The sequence below is a fragment of the Leptosomus discolor genome, chromosome 1 (genome assembly GCF_034619465.1).
Source record: "Leptosomus discolor isolate bLepDis1 chromosome 1, bLepDis1.hap2, whole genome shotgun sequence".
Classification (NCBI taxonomy): Eukaryota; Metazoa; Chordata; class Aves; order Leptosomiformes; family Leptosomidae; genus Leptosomus; species Leptosomus discolor.
Window position 1 is genome coordinate 175,323,041 of NC_141391.1, and position 24,915 is coordinate 175,347,955.

Sequence of the window (24,915 nt, forward strand, 5' to 3'; positions counted from 1 at the left end):
GTATTCTTTTCCATGCATGTGCATCAGTTTGCTCCATGCTTCCGCATAATTAATAATACATGTCTAAAAAGATATGGATTTGAGATTAATCTGATTGATTATTTGCTGATGTTTAAATGATTCGATCTGCTGATGTTTAAATATGTTTGTATGTTGTTATGGCATTTGGGTACCTCCTATGATTAAAATCTAGCACTAAATTAATGACACCCACAGAGAATTGTCAGGCCCCCATTTCTTGTGTGCTGCTGCTGTCACTAAACTGAGTAAACACGTCTGTGTTGCCGTATAGAGAGTGGAGATGATGTGTTGTAATGCAGATCCCAGTCCTGTGCATTAGCATAGCAGCTGAGTGTATGAAGCGTTTATACTGTGCTAACTTAAAAGAATTGACTTCATTCCCATGTAATACACAACTAATAATTACACTGAAAAGCCTCCAATTAAAGCCCTATCTGAACAGTTTCCAGGCCTGCAGAATCCCAAACAAGGAATGGTCAATGTCAAGCAAAAATTAAATTAAAACGAATTTGATAAAAACCTTAATTAATTGTGTGTCAGAACAAATACACCTCACTCTATGTCCTGAAGCCCATTAAATTTCAATATGACAAAGTGCCACAGGGCGTGAATATCAGAGATTCAGTGCTGCTAGAGATTCAGCGCTGCTCTCCCCAAAGCCTTTTTTTGGCCTGTAAACTTCCCCTTTTGCATCCTGACTGTCTCCACAGCCGGCAGAAAAAGTGGCATCTCAGAAAACTTATCTCGGAACCTCCCAAGATGGCAGCTAGCCTCTGCGAGGTGGCAGCAAAGAGATGCAGGTATTACTTGTTCCCAGCTCCTGACATACAGAATGTGCTACCACCAGCACCATTTGCATCAGTTGTGAGCTTCTGGGCAGCTGGCAAAATTAAACAGCAGTAACAGCACTGGTCTTCAGTCCTCTTGACGCTGAGATCCAGCACGCGCACGAGCGACCAACCGTAGCTGGCTAACCACCAAAACTGGCCCTGGTTTTGCTCCCCATCAAAAGGAGAGAAACCTTAAATTTAACCAGCAACAACCAGGACAACTCCAAACTGTCTTGAAAGGAGTCGACACTACACTTTCTCCTCCGCAGAGAGACAAAGAATAAGTCCCTACAAAATTCTCCACAAATTTTCCCCTACCAATAAGCTTCTTTTCTAATCTCAGCCTAATATTAGATGGGACACAGTTTTTCAGACCTATATTTCGGGTACTGAGGAGGAAGACAGGAGGATTGCAGCACCTATTTGTGAAACATATGCTGCAAAAAGCTCAAGCCATGACAGCCACAATGTAAAAAAAAAGAAAAGAAAAAAAAAGCAAAAAAAACCCCAACAGAAGCGAAAAAAAATCAAACAAAGAAAAGAGCAGACAGGTTTTATTCAGTTATTGCTCAAAATTAATAGAGACTAACACAACGGAAATACACTGTGTATTGCCACCTTCATACACTAGTATTTTTTTGCAAACATAGGGGGTATCTTGATAGTTTTTTGATAACAAAATGTTGAATAATACAGTTCCCTATTAGAAAAGCTACCAGAGACAGAATCTCCAAACCAGTGGCAAAACATTCTGAGAAGAAACCCCAAAATCGTTATAGCGCTATATAATTACTTTATGATTTTATCAGTGTGTGTGTCAGCAGGAGCAAGAAAGAGACTGCTCTTCACAGAGACAATTCTATCACAACAAGGCTTACAAAGATATTAATATAAAAGCTTCTCATTGTCTGAAAATCCTTTGCCATGGCAACTTAAAATCAGCTGCTTCCAAGTGATTTTGAAGCTTAACCATCCCTCCTAACCCTTGGGCTTCAGACCTGGTATTTCAACCACAACTATTAAATCTTCCAAACAGGTGTATATATTATCTCTACAAAGACCTGCATGACGAGCAGGTCCATTTACCCTACAGGGACAAGTAATCATTTTGGGTCTCATGCATGGCAGAAATTATTGTATCAGGAATCCTGTATTCAAATCACTCAAAGTCTTGCACACACACTCCCAGAATGGCTGGGGTGCTGAGATGTTTTTTGCATTACAATGAAGCTGCTTTTCACTGAACTGTATTTTTGTGCTGCTTTGCACTTGCTGACAGCATTGATCCTCTTATCATCTTCAAGGATATCTGATAAGAACTATCTGATTGAATGGGAACTTGAGACAGTTTCAACTACAAATGTACCAAAATTTGCTTTGAAATCTACAGATGCTTCTCCATTCAGTCAGTGAGACTGAGTACGTAGATAAGTTGAAAAAAAATTGGTTACAAATTTGGAGAAGTGTGTACCTCAATTTCTGTGAATATAAAAAACTGCAGAGTACATTTTCAGCTGTGAGTTTTTAAACTGTGTTGGGCTAATGGCTCACTGGCTTGCACACCACAAGCAGTGACTGTAAACAAGTTAACCCCCCTGAGAAAATACCCAACTCTATGCATTTCATAAGGAGTGCTTTCCTGTTCATCCACTATATTCCTGATTCATGCTCAGGCGATGGCAAGGAAGAATATTTAAAATTCTGCTATGTGGCTTTTGGGCTAATGTTTTTAAAGGCATGAGCATGATCAAACTGACTGGAGTTCTTAGTTAAGTACAGTTATGATACAAATAATATACAACGGTCTAAGGGAATAACAGGATCTGAGCACAGACAGAAGGAGCAGGGAAAAATCAGGAAATTCAATTCACAGTAGCACTCAAGAGGCCCCTTTCAGTTGGACATTGGCTCTATATGGTAAGAGGCAGTCCTGTTCCACACTGGAGATGATATGAGTGCAAGGCACAAAGAAATGCTCTCCAAGGTCAAACTTAGCCAAATACCTTTACAGATGGTCAAACAAGAAGTTACTAGCAAATCTGGGAAGAGTTAACCTAAAGGCTCAAAGTAGCGTTTAGGTGCATACTGATCAACATTGGCACATCTTGGGTACCAAAAAGAGTAAATGTAAAAGGACCTTACACATAAATGTTCATTTGGTTACCCAATACATGGAGATGCCCTCACTTTCCTAAACGTTTAGAGAGATGGAAAATTGCACACTTCAGACCCCTCTGGGATGCACTCTGGTTGGCTCAGCTCGTGCTTAGCACAGAGACAGCCTGAGAGGTCATGACTGAGCTCTGCACAAAGCACAGCCTTTGCATGCTTGGTAAAAAAATTTATCTGTCCCTGGAAACAGAGAAGGTGGTTCTGAGGACTAGGTTTTCATGAGCACAACATGCACCAGTCAAGCAGGAACCCTGGTCCTGTTCCTACTCAACATGATGGAATTTAATCTTCCACCTCCTCTGAGCATTTCCTATCCACCAAGTCTTGGTTGGTGGTTAGGAAATCAAACCCTTTTCTCAAATCTAGACACAAGTAAAAGAGAAGGACAGACTCCTGGGACAAGAAGGACATCTGGCAGGAATTGTCTTCACTTTGCAAACCATTGGTTAGGACAGTTAGGTGGATGAGGACAGGTGAAGGTCTCTAGTTTATGAGATTTTACTTCGCTGGGATCATACAAGTATTTTACATTAGGAAGTTACGTGTCAAAGCCCACCCACAAAGCATACACTAAAGTGGGAACCAGAAAGTAAGATTTCTCCAAAGGTTCAGAGAAGACGCTATTAGTAAATTAGTCACATTACCACGCCACCCATATCTCCACTGCCTCATGCAACTGCATTTGCAGAGCCATTTGGAATACTGTTTAGATCCCTTGAGAAATGTGAGAGGTACTTCCCAGACAAATAGAGATGAACTTTTTCTCTTTTGGTTTTGTTTTGATGCCTTAGAAAGTCAAGAGTACTTACTAGTCCAAGTTCTTCTTCAAACATTTTTATCACCTAGCACTCTATGGTTCATTGACATTCACGAATTAGCTTTCGGACAAAAGAGCTCAAGGGAATGAGCAATATGCACATTTTTCTTCTGAGGGCTCCTTTTCAGATTTGGCTATCCAAGTCACCTGGTAGGCAGTTAAATTCACATGCACACTGTCATTTCCCTATTGACCACACATCTAAAAGCATTAGCTTAAGCTCTAAAATATCTATGAAGTCTCAAGTATTAGAAAGTATTTTTTGAATTTAAGCCCTCCAACTCATTGAAAAAAACATTAACAGTTTCTCTGTGCCATCAGAGCTATGTAAAAGAGGTTCGATATAACAGAGACACCAACCTTCTGCTTTTCAGTGTATCAAGGCTTGGCCCTGAACGGCTGACTGAATGAAAATTTGGTCTCTGTGACTGACTCAATCAGAAAAAGTTGGTCAAAGAACAGTTTACAATGTATTTAAAGGCCTAAGTACGGATGGGATTTTCGAAAGTACATAGCTAAGCATCTTTCAGGGAACTACTGAAAATCCCATCTGACTTCTTATTTTGTATCTCAAGACATATAAATGACTTTAAAAATGTGGCCAGATTTCTATGCTCCTGTTTCTAAAAACCACTGTAAAATCCACAATTTATTTAGCAATTTTCTTCCACAGTTAAATGCAAAGTTGTTTGCATACGGTTATTCATTTTGTCTATTAAAAATCATCTGCTTCGTAAGAATGATTGAATGCTACTATTTGGCATATGCAAGAAGACAGAGACATACCAATGGTCTATTCATGCTCAGAAAAGAAAGAAATCCAAAACTCCTTTCACCCATTGGAGTTCAAATTCATGAATTGTCCTTATTTGAAAAAAAAAGTCAGCAGAAGCTCCTGATCATTTTAGTAAGGCTTGTCTTGCCCTTCATTGCCTTTTAATTTATTAGTATGTTATCTGCTGAGCTTCAAGCCCATAACAGAGTAGGGATGGATCTCTGATGTCAGCATATGCTGTCAAATCTTTTGATGTAAAGTCTGAAAATATGCATTCGAACCGGTTTTAATGCTTCAGCTTACCAAGACTTTTGGAGAGGAAGAGGCAAGCTTTATGTGGATTTACAGTGGCTATTGAAAATCTCTTGCTGTTCTACAGTGATTTGTCTTTTATGACCATAGCCAAAACTGTGATGTGACTGTGTTGGCTTGTCTGGTCTTCAGCGATGCATAGATGGCAACTCTCTGTGCCTTTTCCAAACCCAAAATTTTTGCCTTCCTGGCAGCTTGAATGTAATTTCTTTCAAATACTTTTCACTGTAATTCTTTAGGTATTTTTTTTTCATCTTGCCAAGTATCTTTATTTATCATGCTAACCTGATTAAGTCATTAAGTGATTTACTGTTTCTTATATTCCTTATTTATTTCCTTCTGATTATTTTGTGAGACACTCTCTAATTGCTGTGCTTTTTCTCTTTAATATGGTTTGCAGATCATTTAGGCATATGTGCTATTCAGACTATTTTATTATCCCCATATAAAATTCACATAGAAATTGTTGACAAGAAATAAAAACACAAATAAAGATAGGCAACGTTCCTTGTTTCCTAGAGGCAAGAAGGTGGCTTTCATTTTTGCACAAGCAGAACAAACATTCAGTCAAAAAAGTACTCCTGCAATAGCTAACGCCTTTACTGATTCTGTGGCCATGTAGATGTTTAAACAAAACAGCATTAAAAAAATCCAAAACCTGAGTTCTATCATCCTTTACATGATAAAATAGAAACTCCACCTGACAGAAACCAGTAGGACGATCTGAAAATATGTCTTGCTGGTATGTTGTGGAATCCCAGAATCTAACTCTGTGTGTTACAGCCAGTTTTTACTTCTTAAGATATGTATGCAATTTGAGGGACAAGCAGGAAAATAAACATTCAGTGTACGTGGAACGTGAGATGGAGAAGATGGCTTTTATACTTCTGAGAATAAATCAAAATTAACAGAGGAAAAAAAAGGTAAAAATATGAAACTGAGCATGAATGTTTTGCATTTGACCAGAATGTTATCTTTCAATGAAACAACACTGGAATTAATACAGAACACTATTGTACCATATGGATGCTTGGATCGCTGCCAGAAAAATAGCACCATCTGTCCTTTTACCAAAAAATGGACTGAAATGCTGTGTTACAGAAAGGCTACCATTCTTTTCACTATGCCAGACGTGATCCTACTAGCAAAATACACTTCTCAGTCCAGTAAGATTACCAATGGTCCTGAGACAGCACTTGTAACCAGGTCTGACCCAAAGATACGAAAGGACTGTTTAATTACTGTGTCACACTTCAGAAACCCGGGCCAGTGACACAAAATTTGATCATCATTAATGAGGAATTGTCATTAATCATATTCAGAAGCAGCTTAGAGCACTTCTTTCTTCTTTTTGGTTACACTAGAACATTATTAACAACATTTTAGACCAGAAGCCCAAGCTCCTCCACCTTTCTCATCAAGCTGAGTACAATAACTTTATTTTGCCTATAGATGGCAGCACTATCAATTTACTTGCTTCACCCTGTTACCAAACGCATGACATAAACAGCACACAGAACATGCGCTTATACAATGCATCTCATTTAGTATGCCTGATTGCTATAATGTAAGGCAAACAAACAAAAAAAAATCCCATTCCCCCAGGGTTCTTCACATTTGAAGCAGGTTTCATGGAAATTTAACTCAATTTCAGGAATATAATTGAACTAACAATCTGTTCTCTCAGACAGGATGTCCCCTGCTTGATACTACGCAGGGCTGGACAGACGCCAAAGCAGATTTGAATGTACCTCCAAGTGCTGGTGAAAAATGACTTGGTTTTTCTAAAAGCAAGATGCCTGTGCTGGATAGGTCAGGCAGTAGCACTCTGACTGATGCTAGTCTTCCCTTCCATTTAACCTATCAGGATTCAAATATGCTGGAATCGTAAACAAAGAGAAAATACAGCAAACAGCATGTAAACAAGAAAAGCCAAGGTGTTTATCCTGCGAGTGCTCTGCAGAAAGCCAACCTGTATGCAAATGCACAGCAACAGAATGCTTGGGGACCGTGCTCTTTGCTGAAGTACGATGCCAACAGCCAACAGAGCCAAAATTTGTTTTCTAAAATCAAGGTATGGCTTAGATTATTTAGATTCAGGGTCTCCTATCCATGGAAAGCAATTAAAACTAGAGAGGAAGTAATGGATTTGGAGCAGCTACCTAGATTTAAAAAAAAAAAAAAAAAAAAAGTATTCATTTGCTTTATCCAGAGATCAGAAAGAAAGAAAAAAATCACCACATGGCAAGAAAATGAGAATAGATTTAAATATGAATCATTAAAGCATGCTTGTAACTGGATTTGCAATAAAACAAAGTACTTTTTTTTTCCCCTGGGTTCCCAAGGAAACATAATGTGGGTAATCATTCTTTCTTCTCCGTGTCCAAGTACCAGCCTGGTGACTGACTGCCTCCTTTACATACCTTTTTAGTATATTGGCCAGTGTCAATCAAATGTGACAGAATCACAGGCCTCTCAAGGATATTAAATCCCTACAAGCTTTGTGAAAGTAGGCAGCCAGGCAGAATAGAGAGAGCCTACTAAGTATTCCTATACGAGGGAAAGCTGCAACACGGTCTCACCTCTTATTACACACCAGAAAATACATGTGTGAAGGAGGTATTATGGATGTTCAAACTGTAGAAAAAAGTTTCAATTGAAGCACATATTTTATTAGACTCCAGAATACCCAGTCACACTCTGAAATTTAAAGGAAATTATGCCTTATAATTCTTCTGCTCACAGAACTATATTTTAAATTACCAAAGGACTACTGTTGGCCTTGAGCTTTTGCCAACTCTTAATGCAACGGAACATTTAATCAGTGCAAAACCTACCTCAAGGCTGAAAAGCTATCAAGTCCATATCCCCTGCTACCTCACGGAACCTGAAGCTGAGGACCGTAGTACCTAGACACTACAGCAGTTGGTATTTCGTAATATTGTAGACACAGTAGTTATACAAAGGAAGGTGTGCACTCGTGTATGCCACAGATGTACTTGTCTGAATAATTTAATTTATAAACAAATGATTGTCTATGCTTTGGTGTGGATTCTCTTACACTATTCCATTTTGTTGTAAGAAGAATTTCAAACCCTGATCAAAAAGATGCAATCCATGCCCAGATTAGACAAAAGCAACATCTATCTCATACTTGAGTCTATTTCTTGACTAACTCAGGTCAAAGAACTTCATCAATTTAGGAAACCACTCACTTGCTTTCCTGCAGGGACTACCAGACACAAAGACTGAGTAGAGAAGCAGATGGAAAGATCATTCTTGTCAAGTGCTGGTAGCCTGACCAGAAGCCAGACAGTAACTTCCTGAAGTAGATGTTCCTCAGCAATGAGGCACTATGGATAGTCTCCAGGAATGGCTAAGCCTGTCCTTGAATTCCACCATCCAGGAAGGAGTTTGGTCTGATACCCTTCAAGCTTGCTTAGCCCCAGTGAAAGTGATTTTGAATGACAACAGCAGAAACCTCTCCCAGAAACACCTTTGCTCCCACAGCTTTCCAGATCCAGATCCCAAATACCTTATTTGCAAAGTAACATGCATTCTTTTTAATTAAACATTCCCCCCTCTACTTTTTATCCATGAGGGAGCAGCCTAAACTAACTTAATTCCCAACCAGCTGAAACAATTTGCAGCACAAGACTTGCTGATGCTGTGACATCCATCCTTACATAAGCATTTCTTCACATCCCACATAGCCAGGGCTCCTCAACTTAAAAAACACATTATTTTGCATGCTCTCATAATCACTACTTTTAGCATCCCTCAAATGTTGACAGGCATGTGATGGTTTGCTGATGGGAAGTAACTGATATAGCCAAGTACTTCAACTCAGCTTCCTCAAACTTACTGCAGGATGCATCCCCTCACAGCAATGCTGTAATGAGCCTGGCCCTGGAGCCAGCTGTACTGCAAAGACCTCTGGAGAGGCTCACACAGAATTTAAGATGCTTTTTCACTAAGGCTCAATCAGGACATTACCATATTCTCTTCACTGGAAAGGTGGATTTAACCTGCAGACCTGTGTATGTAAAGTGTTCTGTGATAAGACTGGGAATCTGAAGAAGAGGTCCCATGAATTGGGATTGATAGCTGAGATTAAACGGAACCCCTTACTTCTCTGACCTGAAGCAATTCCTACAGAGATGCTGCTGAGCTGCAGAGATTACATTTGGATCCTGAAATCCTTGTGTGTTATTACTTACAGGACAGGAATTAAAATTTGGTCTGCCTATTAGATCATGCACAGTTTTATAATGTATATCTGAATCTATTCGGTTTTCGACAAACTCAAATCTGAGAGAGATTATGTTGTGACAAAGCTCACAATACAGAGCTTAAAATTCTCCTTTCTGCCTTCTCAAAAAAAAAGTAAACCAGCTGAGGTTTGCAGTGGGTGGGATTCTTTGTGACAGATTTCCTTTTAGGCATATTTTGCAAGAAAACCTCTAAATGCTACCCATTGCACATTGGTCAATTGTGTTACATAACATTTGAATTTTGCAGTCAAATAAAGAAGTTTATATCTGTTGGCATGCATACTAGACAGATGCTATGTGATCTGTGCTTTATTTGTGTTTTTCCTTAATGAGAGTGATATATTTTACTATTCAATAATTATTACACTAATACCTAATGTGTTGGGATGCTGCAAGAAACCCATGCACATAAATTATTTTGATTTAAAGACAGCTAAAACTGTTGCTATTTGTAAACCTGAAGACAACTCAGCAGAAACAAAAGGAATTCATGTGGGGAATGAGCAATAGCATATTCATCAACAAGACAGAAAAAGGACAGCTTAATAAATAAAAGAAGAAGAAAATCTTAATTTCCTTCTATGGACTAAAGTCACTGCACTAACAACTATAAAATGCCAGATGTTCCCTCCATATTACCAGTCTTACTATTGCATTAGATTGGTGATAGATCCATCAGTTGAGAGTAACATATCTGGAACCATCTTATCAACAAGACAGGTGTAATGGAGGAAAAAATCCACGGTTTTAGTTTAAAACCAATCATATTGTTAAGGGACAAAAAAAAAAAAAAAAAAAGGAGGACAAAAATAAGACCAGATTCCTCTCTCATCTTCAGCTTTATAAAACACCTGCCTAGCACTTTAGCAGTCCTAAATAGACTAAATGTCTAAATAAGGGTGTTGCTTGGGTAGGTACTTCACTCTTACCCAGCCTTGTCTTCCCTTTCAATACATCTGAAAGTTTCACAAAGTGATACATACACTTTACAATAATATGTCTCAAGAGCTCAGTTATTTCGTTTATTACAAAGAAAATGTAAAGACACCTTAATGATGATACAGAAGACCCTCATGAAGACAGGATATCCACTGTGCTGACTTTCACAGATAATAAACAAAAGCACAAGAAATGGTAGCTAGGAATTAAACCCAGATAAATTCTCACCTCTACCACACACAGACTTTACAGGGGAAAAGTGGCATTTCTGAGCTTCACTTTTCCACCTTGTTGGCAGGTAATTTGTGGTTAATCAAACCCCATGACTGACTCAACTAGAACAAGGTAGCTCCAAGGCTGCGTGGCCTGTGCTGGAAGGAAGAAACAAAGCCTAAATGCTGGCTTTTCTACCTCATCAATAGCATCATGGAAGTAAAGTGAGGGATAAAATTTGGAAAGAGAATCCCACTGAGATTCGTATCACTCACCTGAGATGTACGAAAGGCACAATGAAAATAATTGAATGTTGGCACTTCGGTCTCAATCAGCAACAGGATTATATTTCTCTCCTGTCACCTCGAGAAGGGTAATGGGATGTTTTTGGGGAACTGCATCGATAGAAGACAGGGCAGGACTAGACTTCCACCTTCACTTTGAAAGGTTTTGGAAAAAAAAATTTGGAATTGGCAATGGGAAAACTTTTTCACTTTTGTTGAATAATAAGCATCTCATAGCTGCCTGCAGAGAGCTTCACTTGCCAAATGTGTGAACAGATTTGAACAAATATCACCCATAAAGCATATACACAAAGTAATGATACCAACAAAGAACTAGAAACACTTGTTTTCCCATCTCTATCCTTACACTGAAGTATACACTTTCTCTGTCATCACAGATGTATTTTCAGCACAGTGTACTAGAGGAGATGTGCAGTTCCCTTCTCAGCATACCACCCCTGCTCCCTTCAGGGCTAATTCAGATCAGGATCAAGGGTCTAATTTGTGAAATGTTTCCTTCCGCTGAGATGCACGCACAAAGGAGTTACACTTTGGAAAAAGAGTGAGGAGGCCTGTAAGAAGTAACCACATAAAGATCTAGGAGACACTAATCATCTTTCTTGCCCACATGGGATTAAACAAATAAAAAAGGCATGTGGGATTTAAAGTAAAGCATAAACTTGAATTTAAAGTTGTTTATTTCTTCAGAAAGTCCTACAAACTTCATCAAACTTCAACTGTGTAACAGTGCTAATAAAATCATGCTGTCTTAAAAACCTGTATGATTTTACAGAGTCTTGAAAAGAAAATACACTCAGTTATACTTTCCTCATTTTCTGTGACCATTTAACCACTGATCTAAACTGTATTTATAGAGATGAAAAAAGACATTTTCTTTTTGAGTTCATATTTTAATTTTCTTCTTCAAAACTATTAAAAGAAAAGACATAGCCTGCAATTTTCAGAGAGTAAAAATAAATTAAACTTACTTGTAAGAGAACTGACTAATTTCCCTAAGGACTCCGGAATCTATCTACAGTATTTCTACATCCATTTTACAGCAACTCACATTGCTATGAAATTCCTGTAGAGCTTGAAAACCTAAAGTATTAACCATCTCATTTTCATATAAGTAATTAACACACACATCTTCACACTTGCTTTGGGACTGCATAACCAAATAAAAACATACTATAATTTAATCAGGAAGAAGCACGCATACAAACAAACACAGAATGCATTATTTAGATGTGGCTATTCAAATAAAAGAATAAGACGTTTTCCTGCTCTCTGTTTTGGGGAAGGGAGTGTGGGGGGAAATCAACAGCAATGCCAGACAATTATGACTATTGGCTGGCAGAGTCCACACAGGTGGGTGCTGACCCCCTGTACCTTTGGCCAGTGTGTACGATTAAGGAGACACACACATACAGTAAGTTTTCTTTCCTTTCTCAAATGAAGAAGCTGTACAAACAGCTCCTGAGCCCAGGCGCTTTTTTGGCACATTGTTTGTCCTAAGGTTTCTCAGAGTAATGCCTACAGGATTTGTACAACTCCACTGGTAATCAGCAGGCACAATCCCCTTTCTCCATTTTAACCATAGGAGGAAAAAAAGAGCAGAATAGTTTCACTCTGCTTCTTCGTAGAAATTGACACATTTGATGTTTCACCTAATACAATATATTATTGTGTGCAATAGGCTGTAGCATATGATTCAGTGGAAATTGTGTACTCACTCCAAAATGGGCAATTACCTGACAGCTTCCTCATAAGACTCTCCAAAATGCCCTGGAATATGAGACTCTATGTATCATTTAACATGGCTTCTATGATGAATACATTGTAATTTGGAATATATTTTGATTTTAGACTTGCCTTCTTCAGCTTTTAATTTGAGAAAGAAGGTGGTTTGATGTCAAAGGCTTGAGTTGGCATTGAAAGTAACAACTCCCTGAAAGAAGACCATTCCAGAAAAGACCCCTCTCCCTACTGCCCAGCCTTAAGGAAGATGTCACTAACAGAAATGTTGTTCTGGAGGACAGAAAGATTTTAACATGTACTGATCTTTGTTGGATTCTTTAGGATTAGGCTAGTTGCAAATGCAGCTGTTATGGTGGTGGTGGTTGTTGTTTATTTTTACTTTCATCTTTTAATAAGGCTGTTTTCTTTTCCCTTACTATTCACTGAGTCATGCTTACAATATGGCTTATAGCAAGGCCATGGCACTAATGGTGTATTTCTCTTCCCATAATATTGCATTTGTGTTAGCTAGCTTTTAAAGTTTCTTATGTTTTAATCAAGTTATTAAAGTGAATGCTCTGACTGCGTAATTCATGAGCATTCACTCTGTCTTCAAAGAGCTGGTCTCTAAACAATTTTTAATTTTTTGGCTCTTTTCTAAGACATCCAACCAAGCCTTTTGAATTTGAATGCAATATTTAAAATACATGCCTAATCTTAAAAAACTAGCTTTATGTCTGCTATAGTACCATTTAGTTCCCAGTGGCGGTTCTGATTTATAGTATTTGCTTGGCAGATACAAAGAGGTACTGTCCATTTTCTATTTATAACTCATAAATATTGAGATTAGCTTTCACACATAATGGACAGGATTGGGGCCGCTTTTTCTTCACAGCTGTATCTGCAGCCTCCCGCAGAAGCAAGAGCACATGGATCCAACGACAATCCTCTTCTCCTTCACTTCTTCCTAAGCATTAATTTGGCATAAAAACAGGTACTGTTTAGGGTCTGCTGTAATATTTGCTACTTGGCAACAGTTCCTAAGGCAAAACCTGAGCCTATGCCAGCTAGGGCATCTCCTAGCCATTGAAACTCTAGGTCTGATCAGGGAGAGTGGTGAGAGGCAGCAGTGCTGAGGAGATAAGGGGAGGGTACATTGCTTGCTACTAGGATATGTTCCCGGTAATTAGATTCAGTAAAAGCTAAGCATACTAAAATAAAATGCAGAGAACAAAACCACTTTAGCTTTCAAAGATTTTTAGAAGGAATAAACCATACTGAAATTAATCCTGAAAAGAGGATAAGCTATGTTAAGGCTTACATTTATTATCAGCTACTAAGAGGTGACTTTTTGATACAAAACAGTATTTTGCCAGTAATACATACAGCCACTGAAGTTCTTTTTTTTAAAAAAAAAAAAAAAAAAGGCATTTAAGCTGAAGGGCGTGGGTAGCTGCACACCCATAACAACAGTCTGTCCAGGTGCCAGCCCCAGCCTTTTCTGAAGGTTCAGAGGGAAAACACTTTTCAATGTATTCAGATAACTTATATCAATAAGTGGCTTGGTCAAAGCAGGGAAAGATGTTGGAAGCTGAAGTGACAGCTTTTATTTCATGTTAGGAACAAAAATGAATACAAATGGAGGGTATGATTAAATACATAGAAATCTATAGAACTGCCTGCATAAATGTGTATTTATGTTGGGAACCTTTCTATGTAATAAACAGAAACACCGTATTTATTGCACAGACTACATTTAGCTGCTAGTCAGATGCGCTGAGGGTTAACCAACCACTTTTTCTTCAGAAAAAAAGTAAAAACTACAAATACAAAACAAGATTAAAATGAATTTAGATAAAAGTTTCATAGTCATTTAAATCCATATGTGAAATCACTATCACTTTGATTTAAATTAATATTTCATAGGGGAGCTGCAGATAATTCTTGCCCTCTTTCTGGAGCAGAAGGGATTGTAAACCTGAATATAGTACCATAACTCATAGACAACCCTTGTGAAGGGAACGACATTGCTAAGCTGCATCGTACTCTTATCGAGGAATTAGTCAGACTATGTCTCTATGGCCTGTTTGGAGAGATTAAACGGCAAACTGGTTTTTAAATCTTCCAGTTACGTAAATCATTTAAATTAAATTAAAACCCCAAAAAACAGCACAGTGATTTGGGAGTCTAAGTTCCCTTGATTTGCAGCAAGACTTAAGGTTCTAAGTCCCATAGACATTTTGGTGAAGGATACTTACAAAGCCATGTAACCTGAGTTTACTAAATTCAGACAAATAAAAATAATCTCTTTATAGCTTACGTTCCTACATATCACCTGCCAGATGTCAGATTCATTAAAAATGCATTTGAATACAATTTAAATAATTAAAATGACATTTTAAAACATGCATAATTGTTTGCTAGAGGCCCTTGCTCACCAGACGTAATAATTTCCACTTGTGGTAACTTGATGAGCTCAGGCTGAACAGTTCCAGTGTTTGAGCCAAGGTTTGCTTTTGTCACAGCCTGATGTTGCAATTAAGTTTAAGACCTGGGAGTTTATTGCTCAGATGGGTGATCTGGTTTTGTCACAAGGAGTCTAATGAATTTGATGACTAGTCTGTTGTCTTTCATTGTCTGTTTCTGAAGTAATTTGTGCTTGGCTTTTGACTGGTAATAAAATTTATGGAAAAGTTCAAAACGCTGGAGATAAAAGCTTTTTTTTTTTTTTTGCAACTGTAGTAACCCTTAAATAGGATATATATGCTGACTAGCAAGATTAAGGTTTCACCAGTAGAAGCCCTGTAGAAATGCTAGGAAAGGTAGTACTCTCAATCTACTTCAACAGGTCTCTTGCTTTTGATAGGTACTTTTGTAACTGAGCTCTCTATATGCACAACATAAATATATATGTTAAAAATCAAGCATTTATTTAAGCCTGATTGACCACAATGATGGATTTAATAAATTTCAAATTGAAGTTCAGAAGACTACTGAGCCACAGTGACTGGTTCTTTGTATTTGGTCTAAAGATAACACAAACGATAAAGCTTTTCACATTGTCGAGGTACAAAGGTATAGCAAATATTTACTAGCAGCAGTAATACTGAAGATGTGGAGAGAAGCAGCCAGAAGGAAACTGCAAGGTCGCCCGCCGCTGTGCCGAGAATGCTTGGCAGTGCTATGTCAGACCTCCTGCAGGAGCCAAGGCCTTGCTCCTCCTTTCTGCAAGGCAGATAAACTCCACAGAGAGGCATAAAGGCTGGATGCAAGAGAAAGCAGAGCCCTTTCCAAATGTCCGTCTGCTGCTTTTCCAGCATCTTCTCCAAAACAGGAGAGAATAACAGAAAGACATATTCTAAACTCAAAAACCAGATCCTTTTTGCCTATTTTTTGACAAACTTTTAAGATTTCTTTTCCCCATCTGTGTCAACCACATAATTTTCACCCCTTGCTAATGGCTTTCCCTAGGTGACAGTAAGTGCTGTTGAGTATATAGGGAACATTCAGTTTGAGATCACATTTGATTGCTAACATTTTCCCACCTCCACTGCAATGCCAAACTTTCAGTTTTGCAAAACGAAAAGCCATTTTAGAATCTAGAGAAAATAACAAAACTAGCGGGGAAAGTGTTCACTAATAGAGATAAAATCCTGTCACCTTCATTACCACTTAGCGGTAGTGTACTTTAAGAGTCGGTATTATTTAGCGTGAATAATGACAACAGAATCTCAGCTTGATTTCAAAAGTTATTTCTGCATAATTTATTCAAAAGATAAATTCCCTAATGAAAGATACTGGATCCACTTTAAACTAAGATTATTTCATCTATAATTACTGCCTCAGGAATCCCATACTAACTGCCATTTATCACTGTTAGTGACTTTTGAATTCCTGCTACAACCATGGTATCCCATTGGGTTTGTTTGTCTCTGAGAGAACATGATGTTTCTAGTTTGGCATGGCCCTAAAAAAGAGAACAAACTTGTCATCCCCTAGAAATACATTTAAATGTCCTCTACGTGCTTCAGCACACAGAGGAGAGTTAAGTCCACTCATTTCCTTGTAGTTATTTCCAACACAATCCATTACACTTTCTATCTGAAGTCTGTAGAAGGTTTTCAGTTCATTAGTGCTTCTCCTGCCCCTTTCTTTCTCTTTCTTATGGGCTGAGTACTCATTGTCCATCACATTTCTCACAAAGCTTGGAAAAGAATATAGATGTTCCGGCTCTTAGAGCTACACTTCAGACAAAAACCCCCACACTTCCTCATTATAAGAATCTAATTTTTCATTAGGAAACAATTAGGAAGTAAACGTGCTTAAGAACATTAATTTGCAATTAGTTCAGTATGAGTGCTAGGGAAACTATTAGTGATGTGTCCTAATCCAGTGTCCATTTTAGACAACAACAAGCTAGACTTCATTGAGGTAATGATACAACAATATTTTGATGTCTTTTACTTTATTATGTCTATTGCTGCACAGTGGAAGACTTTAGAAGCAAGTAAAATAAAAAAAGATAACTCATTGCTGGTAAGAAATTTTGTTTCCCCTCATTTTCTAAAGGTCCTCCTGTTATTGTTCATCAAAAGTAGTAAATAAAACCTTCAGGCTCGCTTTTAGCAGGTTCTCATTTATCTGTGTATTTTGGATATAGCTCTTGCCTTGTCCTAAGTTTATAAGAAAATAAAAGCAAACCAATTTTTCTTGTCACTTGCTAATTCAAAATCGGCAATTACATCATCTATGTGTACGTGACAGCTGTAAGAGTTTTCAGTTCTAGAGCTATGCTGGAAATAACCTCATTCTCAATGGTGGGTAGAAGCTGTCTCTTTTAAACAGAAGGTATATAAAATAAAATTCTCATGGCAAGACCACTCTTTATAAAGCACATTTTTATTTAATTTGGTCTCAGCTAATTGGCAATTTAGACAGTAATTTGTGTCCAAATTCCAGACACAGCAGAGAACAGAAGCCTACACAGAGCTCCACCAGGTCTCTAGGACACAGCCCTACCACAGAGACACAGCCCTGATGTCATGTGTGCTGACTGCACCCTCCCTTTGAGACGGCATCCATCATCTCACTCACGGTGTGTATAGCCTTACTAAGAGGAAAGACTATAAGGACTATTTGTAGTTACTGAGCATGTTGGACAGATCAGCCTCGCTGACTACCACAAGTGCAAGACTGTCACTTTGATTGCTGGTGTACATGCAAATGCAGAGCACTCCCAACTCTGCACAAGGAACAAATCACACCTGAGCCCTTCAAATGTAGAAACAATTATCCTAGCACCTCAACCAGCAGTCAGCATGGTGACCTGTGGTGAATTCCTCTATTATGTATTATCAGTAACATTGCACGGAAATGCTCACATTTTGTGAGATTAAACAGACAATAGGAATTGTAGTAATTTTTTTCTCTTGCCTGAATAGTCTGTATTTATCTCCAGGCAACAGGAGAGAAGGAAAGTACAGAAAGCTTGCACTGTCATCTGACTGTTTAACTCTTCAGACCTTGTCTTGGAGCGGAATGCAATGTATAATGAAATTCCTGTTTTTAAGCTAGAATGAGTTCTGATATACTCAGTCATGCCCTAACTTTCAGAAAACACAAACCGCATTTTTCAGACAGTGAACAAGAACCCTTACCTTCTCGACCAAAAGGTCTCCGATAGAAAATGAGTTGATTTTATTTTTTCAGAAGCCTGCAAAATCTACAAGCAGATTTTCATGCACATACCTGACAGTCCACCGACATCCATCTTCTTCAGGTTCTTTGCCTCCAGAATGACGACAGTCAGTTTGCCAGCAGTAGGCACATAACGGAGGGAGAAGCAGATATCACCCAGTTTTTCTTGCTGTGAAAGCAAACAAGACATGGTGTTATATTTTAATCACTTTTTGTACCTTTTAAAAATGTAATTTTGAAAGCCCCAGAGAAAATTAACAGGATTACATCTCAAACTCCTACTTTTAAACAAAACATTCAAATGAACAATATGAGTTATCTGCCACAAGCTGCCCAGCTTAAATCCTTGATAACCTCAAGTCCATTGCAGCAACTGGAGTCCACAGCAACTATCCTGTATGGAGACAAATGACAAGATACGTGCTGGCTGCAAAGTCAGTTATACTGCTCAGCAGTTCACCCCTGACAATCAGGGTCCCACAAATACTGTTTGCCCTTTAAACCCAGTAATGACTGTTTTTTTTTTTTCCAGGTTGTGTTTCAGTGGAAATCAATTAACACACACGCATACACAACTACTAGACTGCTTTCTGTGAAACACCAACATGGATCTTTCTCACAAAAGCAAAAAGTATAAAAACCACAAAACATTCACTATAAGAATTGACTCCTATCTGACAGGCAAAAAAAAAAACAAACAAAAAAACCAGGAAATATAGACCAGGAAAGCACACAGTGCAAACCTCCTCACGTCAGGAATGGCTGGAAGGATTTGGTTTTGCCTTCAGCCTTGCAGCCTATCATCTGGGATCCTGCCAAGCACAACCTTTTGCTATTCATTGCTTAGTACATTCCTAACAGTCCTGGCAAAAAGGAAAAGGCTGAACTACGTTCAGTATTACAGGAACTTTGATTTAAAAGGAGAAGTGATAGATTTGAACTAGTGGATATGAGAGAGAGAGAAAAGAGGAGAATACTGCTTAGAAATGATGACTGGGACGATCCAAGATACTTTCCTCCTTCCTTTCAGGTACAACAGTATCTCTAGGGGAGTAACAAGGTTGCTTGTGAGACAAGAAGAAGCAGGTTACACTGAACAGTCCAATAAAGCATTTCAGACAGTAATATTTCTCTTCCAAAGACAGTAGTTCTTATGGCATATGTCTGTTTTCACAATTTATTCTGGCAGTAGAGTATAAAGTACATTTCTATGAAGATATATCTCTTTGGTTCCAGTGTTTTGTTAGAATAAATTGGAAGGCTGGTTGTTGAAAAGTTTTGGGCGTGTATCCAAGCTTTTTGTTAAGACACTAGGTCATTTTTCTTGCAGGCATTATGCACCTTTTCCCCGTACCACAAATGCGAAAAGAACATGGCAATTTACCAGGTTCAAAGAGACAAGGGGAAAGAGGCAAAGTCAGAACCTTACCTAAAAAGCTGGGGCAACACTACTGAGAGCAGCTGGCTCACATATTCATGGTTGTAGTGGGTATTTCCTAGAGAAAAGACAGCACATGCCCCATGGACTTCACCATCCATGCAAAAGGAACTAAACGTTCCTTTCCAACCAGGATCTCAAGCTTCCAAGTAATTTAAGAGAAACTGAACTTCATCCACTAAGCCAAATAGGTGGCAATTCTTCTCTCAATAGCTCTTACACTAATCACTTTTTATCCAGGTTTGGATAAGCATCTGCAGTGTATCCACCTGAAGGATGCATTACTCAGTTGTACTTCAGAGTTTACATCTTCCTCCCTTATCAAAAGGTGTGTGGGCTTGTCTCAGAAGACTTCCTTGGGGATGTAGTATTCTTTGCTGTTCCCAACAATGGACTGGAGTGGTATATATTAAGAAGGGCATCATGTAGTTATTGTTCCTTTTAATTTTAAAAAACTCAGAAACTGCAACAATAATGCAATACCTGTAAAGTGAGTCTCAGAATTGGTTATTATAAGTTGGGAATGAGACCCAGGAATTGTAATAGTTCCCTGAAAAACATCAGCTCAGTGATCATCAGTGGTCAGGAAACATACGGAACAAACACCGTCATGTATAGTTAGGAAATACTCAGAGAGAACACAACAAAATGGCTCACAATGTTAAATGTGTGTATCACATATAAAAATGCTGTCAGAAGGCACATGTGCAAGTATCTTGAAAAATTATGGTGTCCTACCCACCTCAAAAAGGATATGGTAGAATTGGGAAAGATTCCAAGAAAAGCAGCAGAAATGATCAAAGATATGACACAGCTTCTGCAGAAGGAACAGCTAAGTAGATTAAGACTCTTCAGGCTGCAAAGGGGGTAGTTGGGAAGCAGTATCTTAGAGACCTCTATCTGACCCAGGAGGGCTATAACGATGTTACAACCTTGCTCAAGAAACCAGATCCTAGTATCAGAAAATTTACATTTTTAATGTCCTTCACAGCACGGACTGCACTGCTGTGGAAGGACGTACTATTCCTCCCTGTCTGCATATACTGTTATAAATCCCAGAATAGATTCAGATCATGGAAATACAGATTTCAGCTGAGCAATCTGCAGAGCTCATGCTTGGCTCTAACTGAGCCCACAACGGCACAGTGACAGCAAAACACGCTCCTGTTCCCTTGACATTCGGTTTTGGAAGTCCGTATTGGCAAGGCTAATGGTGAAGTTGATCTATCGCTTGCAGCTTGTTCAGAATGGAAGAAATCAATTGCTTATTGATTTGTGTTATCACGATCACAGCTCATCCAGCCGCCTGGTGCTCCCCGTGGTCACTGTTCTATTACATGGTAGACTTGGTTTAAATCAGCCTGGTTGATTCATGGGGCTCTGAATAAGACTGAAAATGGGTATATTTGAAAGCTCCTTTTAGTCCCCCATCTTAAGAGACCTTTGTACTCAGCAATCGCCCGACATTAAAGGGCTCTGCCCACACCTCTATATTCACTAGGCAGAGCTTTGGTTATAGCAGCACAGGAACTTGTATTCCTCAGAAACATACCTCATTGACAGAATATCTAAACAACTCTTTTGGAAGGTACTTTTAAATTAATACCATGCTTCTAATTATTCCTTTGAGTGAATTTTGTTTGTTTGTTTTTGTTTGGGGTTTATTGATTTTTTTTTGTTTGTCTGTTTTTGGGGTTTTTTTGAGACTAGAGTGTGTTTAGTAAACATAAAATGGTGTTATGGTGCTAGGATTGTTGTTCCTGATCTGAGTGCTTCGGCAGAGGCTGGAGGAGGTACTTTACAAACATGGTTATTGCCACAGAGACCATCACCTCTCACCAGCCTTTCTCCATCTGTAATCATGTTATGCTTCTCTGCAAATACGGCAATTGTCTACACAGAAGAGTAATTTTATGAGAGCATTTAATGTGTTTTTAGCCTCTTTTAATGTAATTTTAGCTGCAGGAAGCACGGAGAAGAAGCCAGCATCATGTAAACAGCCAGTTTTTCATAGATCACTAGCAAGCCATGGGAAATGGCAGCAGATGATGGGCTCATTCCAGTGAATCACATGAAGAAAAAGCATAGGTACCTCTTCAAATGCATACAGAATCACATTTAGTAATTTTTTTGTTGTTATTAAAATCTATATTAACTGCATTTCTTCAATATTTCTCATATTTTTAACATTTTCTCTTTGCATGACTGCCACAAGTTTTCTATTCCTAAGCTTGTTTTTGTTTTTGTTTTTTTTTTTGTTAAATTTTAAAAATATTTGTCAGGCAAAATACTGCAAGTGGCAGCACTGCAATGAAGCAACAAAAAGCAATCACTAGAGGTGTGGTTTGCAGGAGATAATTACAAACCCCTGCAGGGCTATGAGGTACAGATGAGTGCTTCTGGTATGGTGATTATCTCATGGTGGTGCCTTATTGTTATTATGAATTTCTTTCAGCCCTATGTATAAATAATTTATGTTAGTAAATTACTTTGATCTCTGATGGAAACTGTAAGTTAGTGTTAGAAAGTTCCAACTGGGAGGTCCATAGACATTAACCTCTTCATGTATAATGCCTAAACACCAATCAAAAGACTCTCTCCATCTAAGCAACTTCATAACTTCATTACGTTTAAAGAGGATGCAGTGGAGCAGAACATAAATGACATAGGCAGTGCTGCTAACACTTCTTCAGCTTAGAAAAGGCTATTTGAAGTCCTGTTGAGAACCTGTACTTTTTAGAGACGACTCTAAGTGGCTCCTGACTGTCTCATGTTTCTTCATATATTTGTCAGTAGTCATTTTTGCCTTGACAGTGCACTCTCCTAATGAGCTACAGAGAAAAATGCTATTTATGCAGATTACTCTCATTCGCACCGCAGAATTTCAATCAGAGATATCTATCTTCTTAATATAAACATTCTCTACATTTTTGTGGAAGATATTAGGAGAAAGTTGGTGCTTGCAGCTCTCTTGGTAAACCAATACCAAAATAATGATCCACAGCATCATATTTTTTTTCCTAATTGGATCTAAGACTCCAAAATAGTCAGTAGAGGAAGGACATAAACACAGTGAGATGGGTTTCCAACTTCAATACCTAGTTTTGATTGTGGATATTTGCACAAGCCTGAGAGAAACACAATAGGAGGTCTGTGGGCAAGGACCCAAAATACAATCTTCCACCAATCAATATTTGCCATGGAAGCTCATAACGTTCACTGTGTAGTTTTCACACCAACCAAAATGTTTTAAAATTTTGTGGAGAAAACATGGACAGCATAAAGGTGGGCTATAAGCTAGTCTTTCAAATTCAGGAAACCCAGCTAAACTGTAATGACAGAATCTCTAATCCCAATTCCCACATCCATGGGCTTCAGACAGTTTTGAGGCCGTTGTATTCTCTCTACACACGGAGATCTCAAAACCAACAAATTTCTTTTCTTGGCACATAAACCATGAATACACTAAGCTGCAAAGATGTCACAATAATACCAGTAACAGCATCACATGGATGCAGAAATGGATGACATGAACTGGCCACAACTTCAATCAAGCCACAATAGCAAGTGGGCAGAATTAGCAACCCACACGCATAGCTGGGATCTACAATTGGGAAAGTATTGCTCCTCCACACTCCCTAGGACAAACAGGGATCACACTGGAAAAAGGAAATACTGGTTTGTTTGGCTTCCTTTTTTTCTTTAAACCTGAAATGTTATTACCACAACAGCTGTCTTTAACACTGCCAGCTTCAAAGGCATTGATTTTTGATAAACACGTGGTTAAAGAACAAAGCAGAAAATTTCAAATCTGCAATATGTATAATCAGGAAAGACAGACAATCTTTTCCTCTTATGCTTGTAAATCTGGGACCAGATGACCCCACAATATGAAGATGATTCTGCCACAATTAGGCAAAGGAGTGGGAAGTGAGCAACAAGCTTTTAAAACTCGTTATGCATAAATAGGCTAGAAATAGAAGGTGCAGCAGGGAAAGATAAAGAACAGGAAAGAAAGAGAAAAGCTGGAGCTAATGTGGCAGACCATTATTACAGCTCTTTTGGAGACTATCACATGAATATGTATACACACCAAATATCACTGTACCCCAAAGTCTATGAATACTTTTGGGATAAAGTACTGAGAGTGAATAGGAGAGGTAGAGTGCAGCCTTTTCAATCAAAACGTTGGTTACAGAAGTAGCTATTTCAGACTTCCAAAATGTTAACTATAAACCCAGTCAATATAAACTTAAGGACTTTAACATCTAAGCCATTAATCTGACAAGTAGAATAATTCCTTTGCTGTCTAAAAGAATTTCATGCCCATGAACAGAGCAGCCACACTGTTATACAGCTAGAGGTAAATAGGTGCTAAATGCCTCTAGAGAGAAGGAAGAACCTTCTTCATGACTGCACTTTTGAAGAAAATATTTTAAAACAATAAAATATGAACAGACAAGTACCCCTACTGTGTGTTTTCTTATTAAAGGATCAGTCTTTATTTGCAGGAATAAGCCACTTGTCTTACAAAATGGAAGTACAGAGTGTCTGTAATCAAAATCTCTCCTGTTTGCTTTTACTAACATTATTTCAGAGTTTTCTTCACAGGTTATACCCTCTTCAAATGTGCAAACTTGGCCATAAAAGGAAGCTTCTCTTAATGTAAAGTGTTCAGTTACAAGCCACATAACAAGTAAATTAAGAAGCAAAATGAAATAGGTTACAGCAGGAGATATTGGAAGAAACAGAGGGTTCTTGAAGCAAACATCCAGAGGGCTCATTTTGGATGCTGTAAAAAAGGGACTAGCAGTGACAACAGGCTAAAGAAGAGATGGAAAGGAGACTGATCCTAGGTGAACAGAGAACAGAAATAGAATCAAAGGTCCATGAGGTAAGTTTTAAAAGGGAGGAGTTTTAGGGCAGACAGGGAACAATCTATCAAATGAAGTGAATTTATTAAACGTATCAGGAGGTGGTATTTGTAGGGATACAGTCACGGTATAAAGTAGGACTGAGGAAGAGCCAAAAGAAATTGCTTAATTGCATATTCCTTTTGACTGATTTCCCTACTACAGTCCTACTCTGACTCCTTTGTGATACAACTTCTGTATGCCAGCACTACTTTTTACCTTTGCTTAAAGGGAACAGACCTAGCAGGATCGTTCTGTGGAAATAAAAATCTGCTTCTTTTTTTTTTCCCCTCTGAGAAGTGCTACTTGACATAAAAATTCTTCACAAATCTCTGTCTTCTTATTGCAATATATATAGAAAGGTAGTTGATCGCATTTCTTTTAACTGCCCTAATTATGTAACATTCTCCAACACAATGGTAAATCAGACTTGAAAGCAAGTTGGGCAATGATTTGAACCAGCCAATGTTATTAAAAAATTAACAAGTCA

The 24,915-nt window shown here is 38.3% G+C and overlaps 1 protein-coding gene across 2 annotated transcripts in view; it reads right to left on the bottom strand.

Moving 5' to 3' along the window:
• The window catches only part of SYT1 (synaptotagmin 1), a 130,699-nt gene that overhangs the window by 34,306 nt on the left and 71,478 nt on the right, over positions 1–24,915 (bottom strand). For both annotated transcript variants that reach the window (XM_009951817.2, XM_009951818.2), the window contains exon 6: positions 18,126–18,243. In XM_009951817.2, coding sequence (XP_009950119.1) covers positions 18,126–18,243 — 118 coding nt within the window. The remainder of the gene's footprint in view (positions 1–18,125; positions 18,244–24,915) is intronic.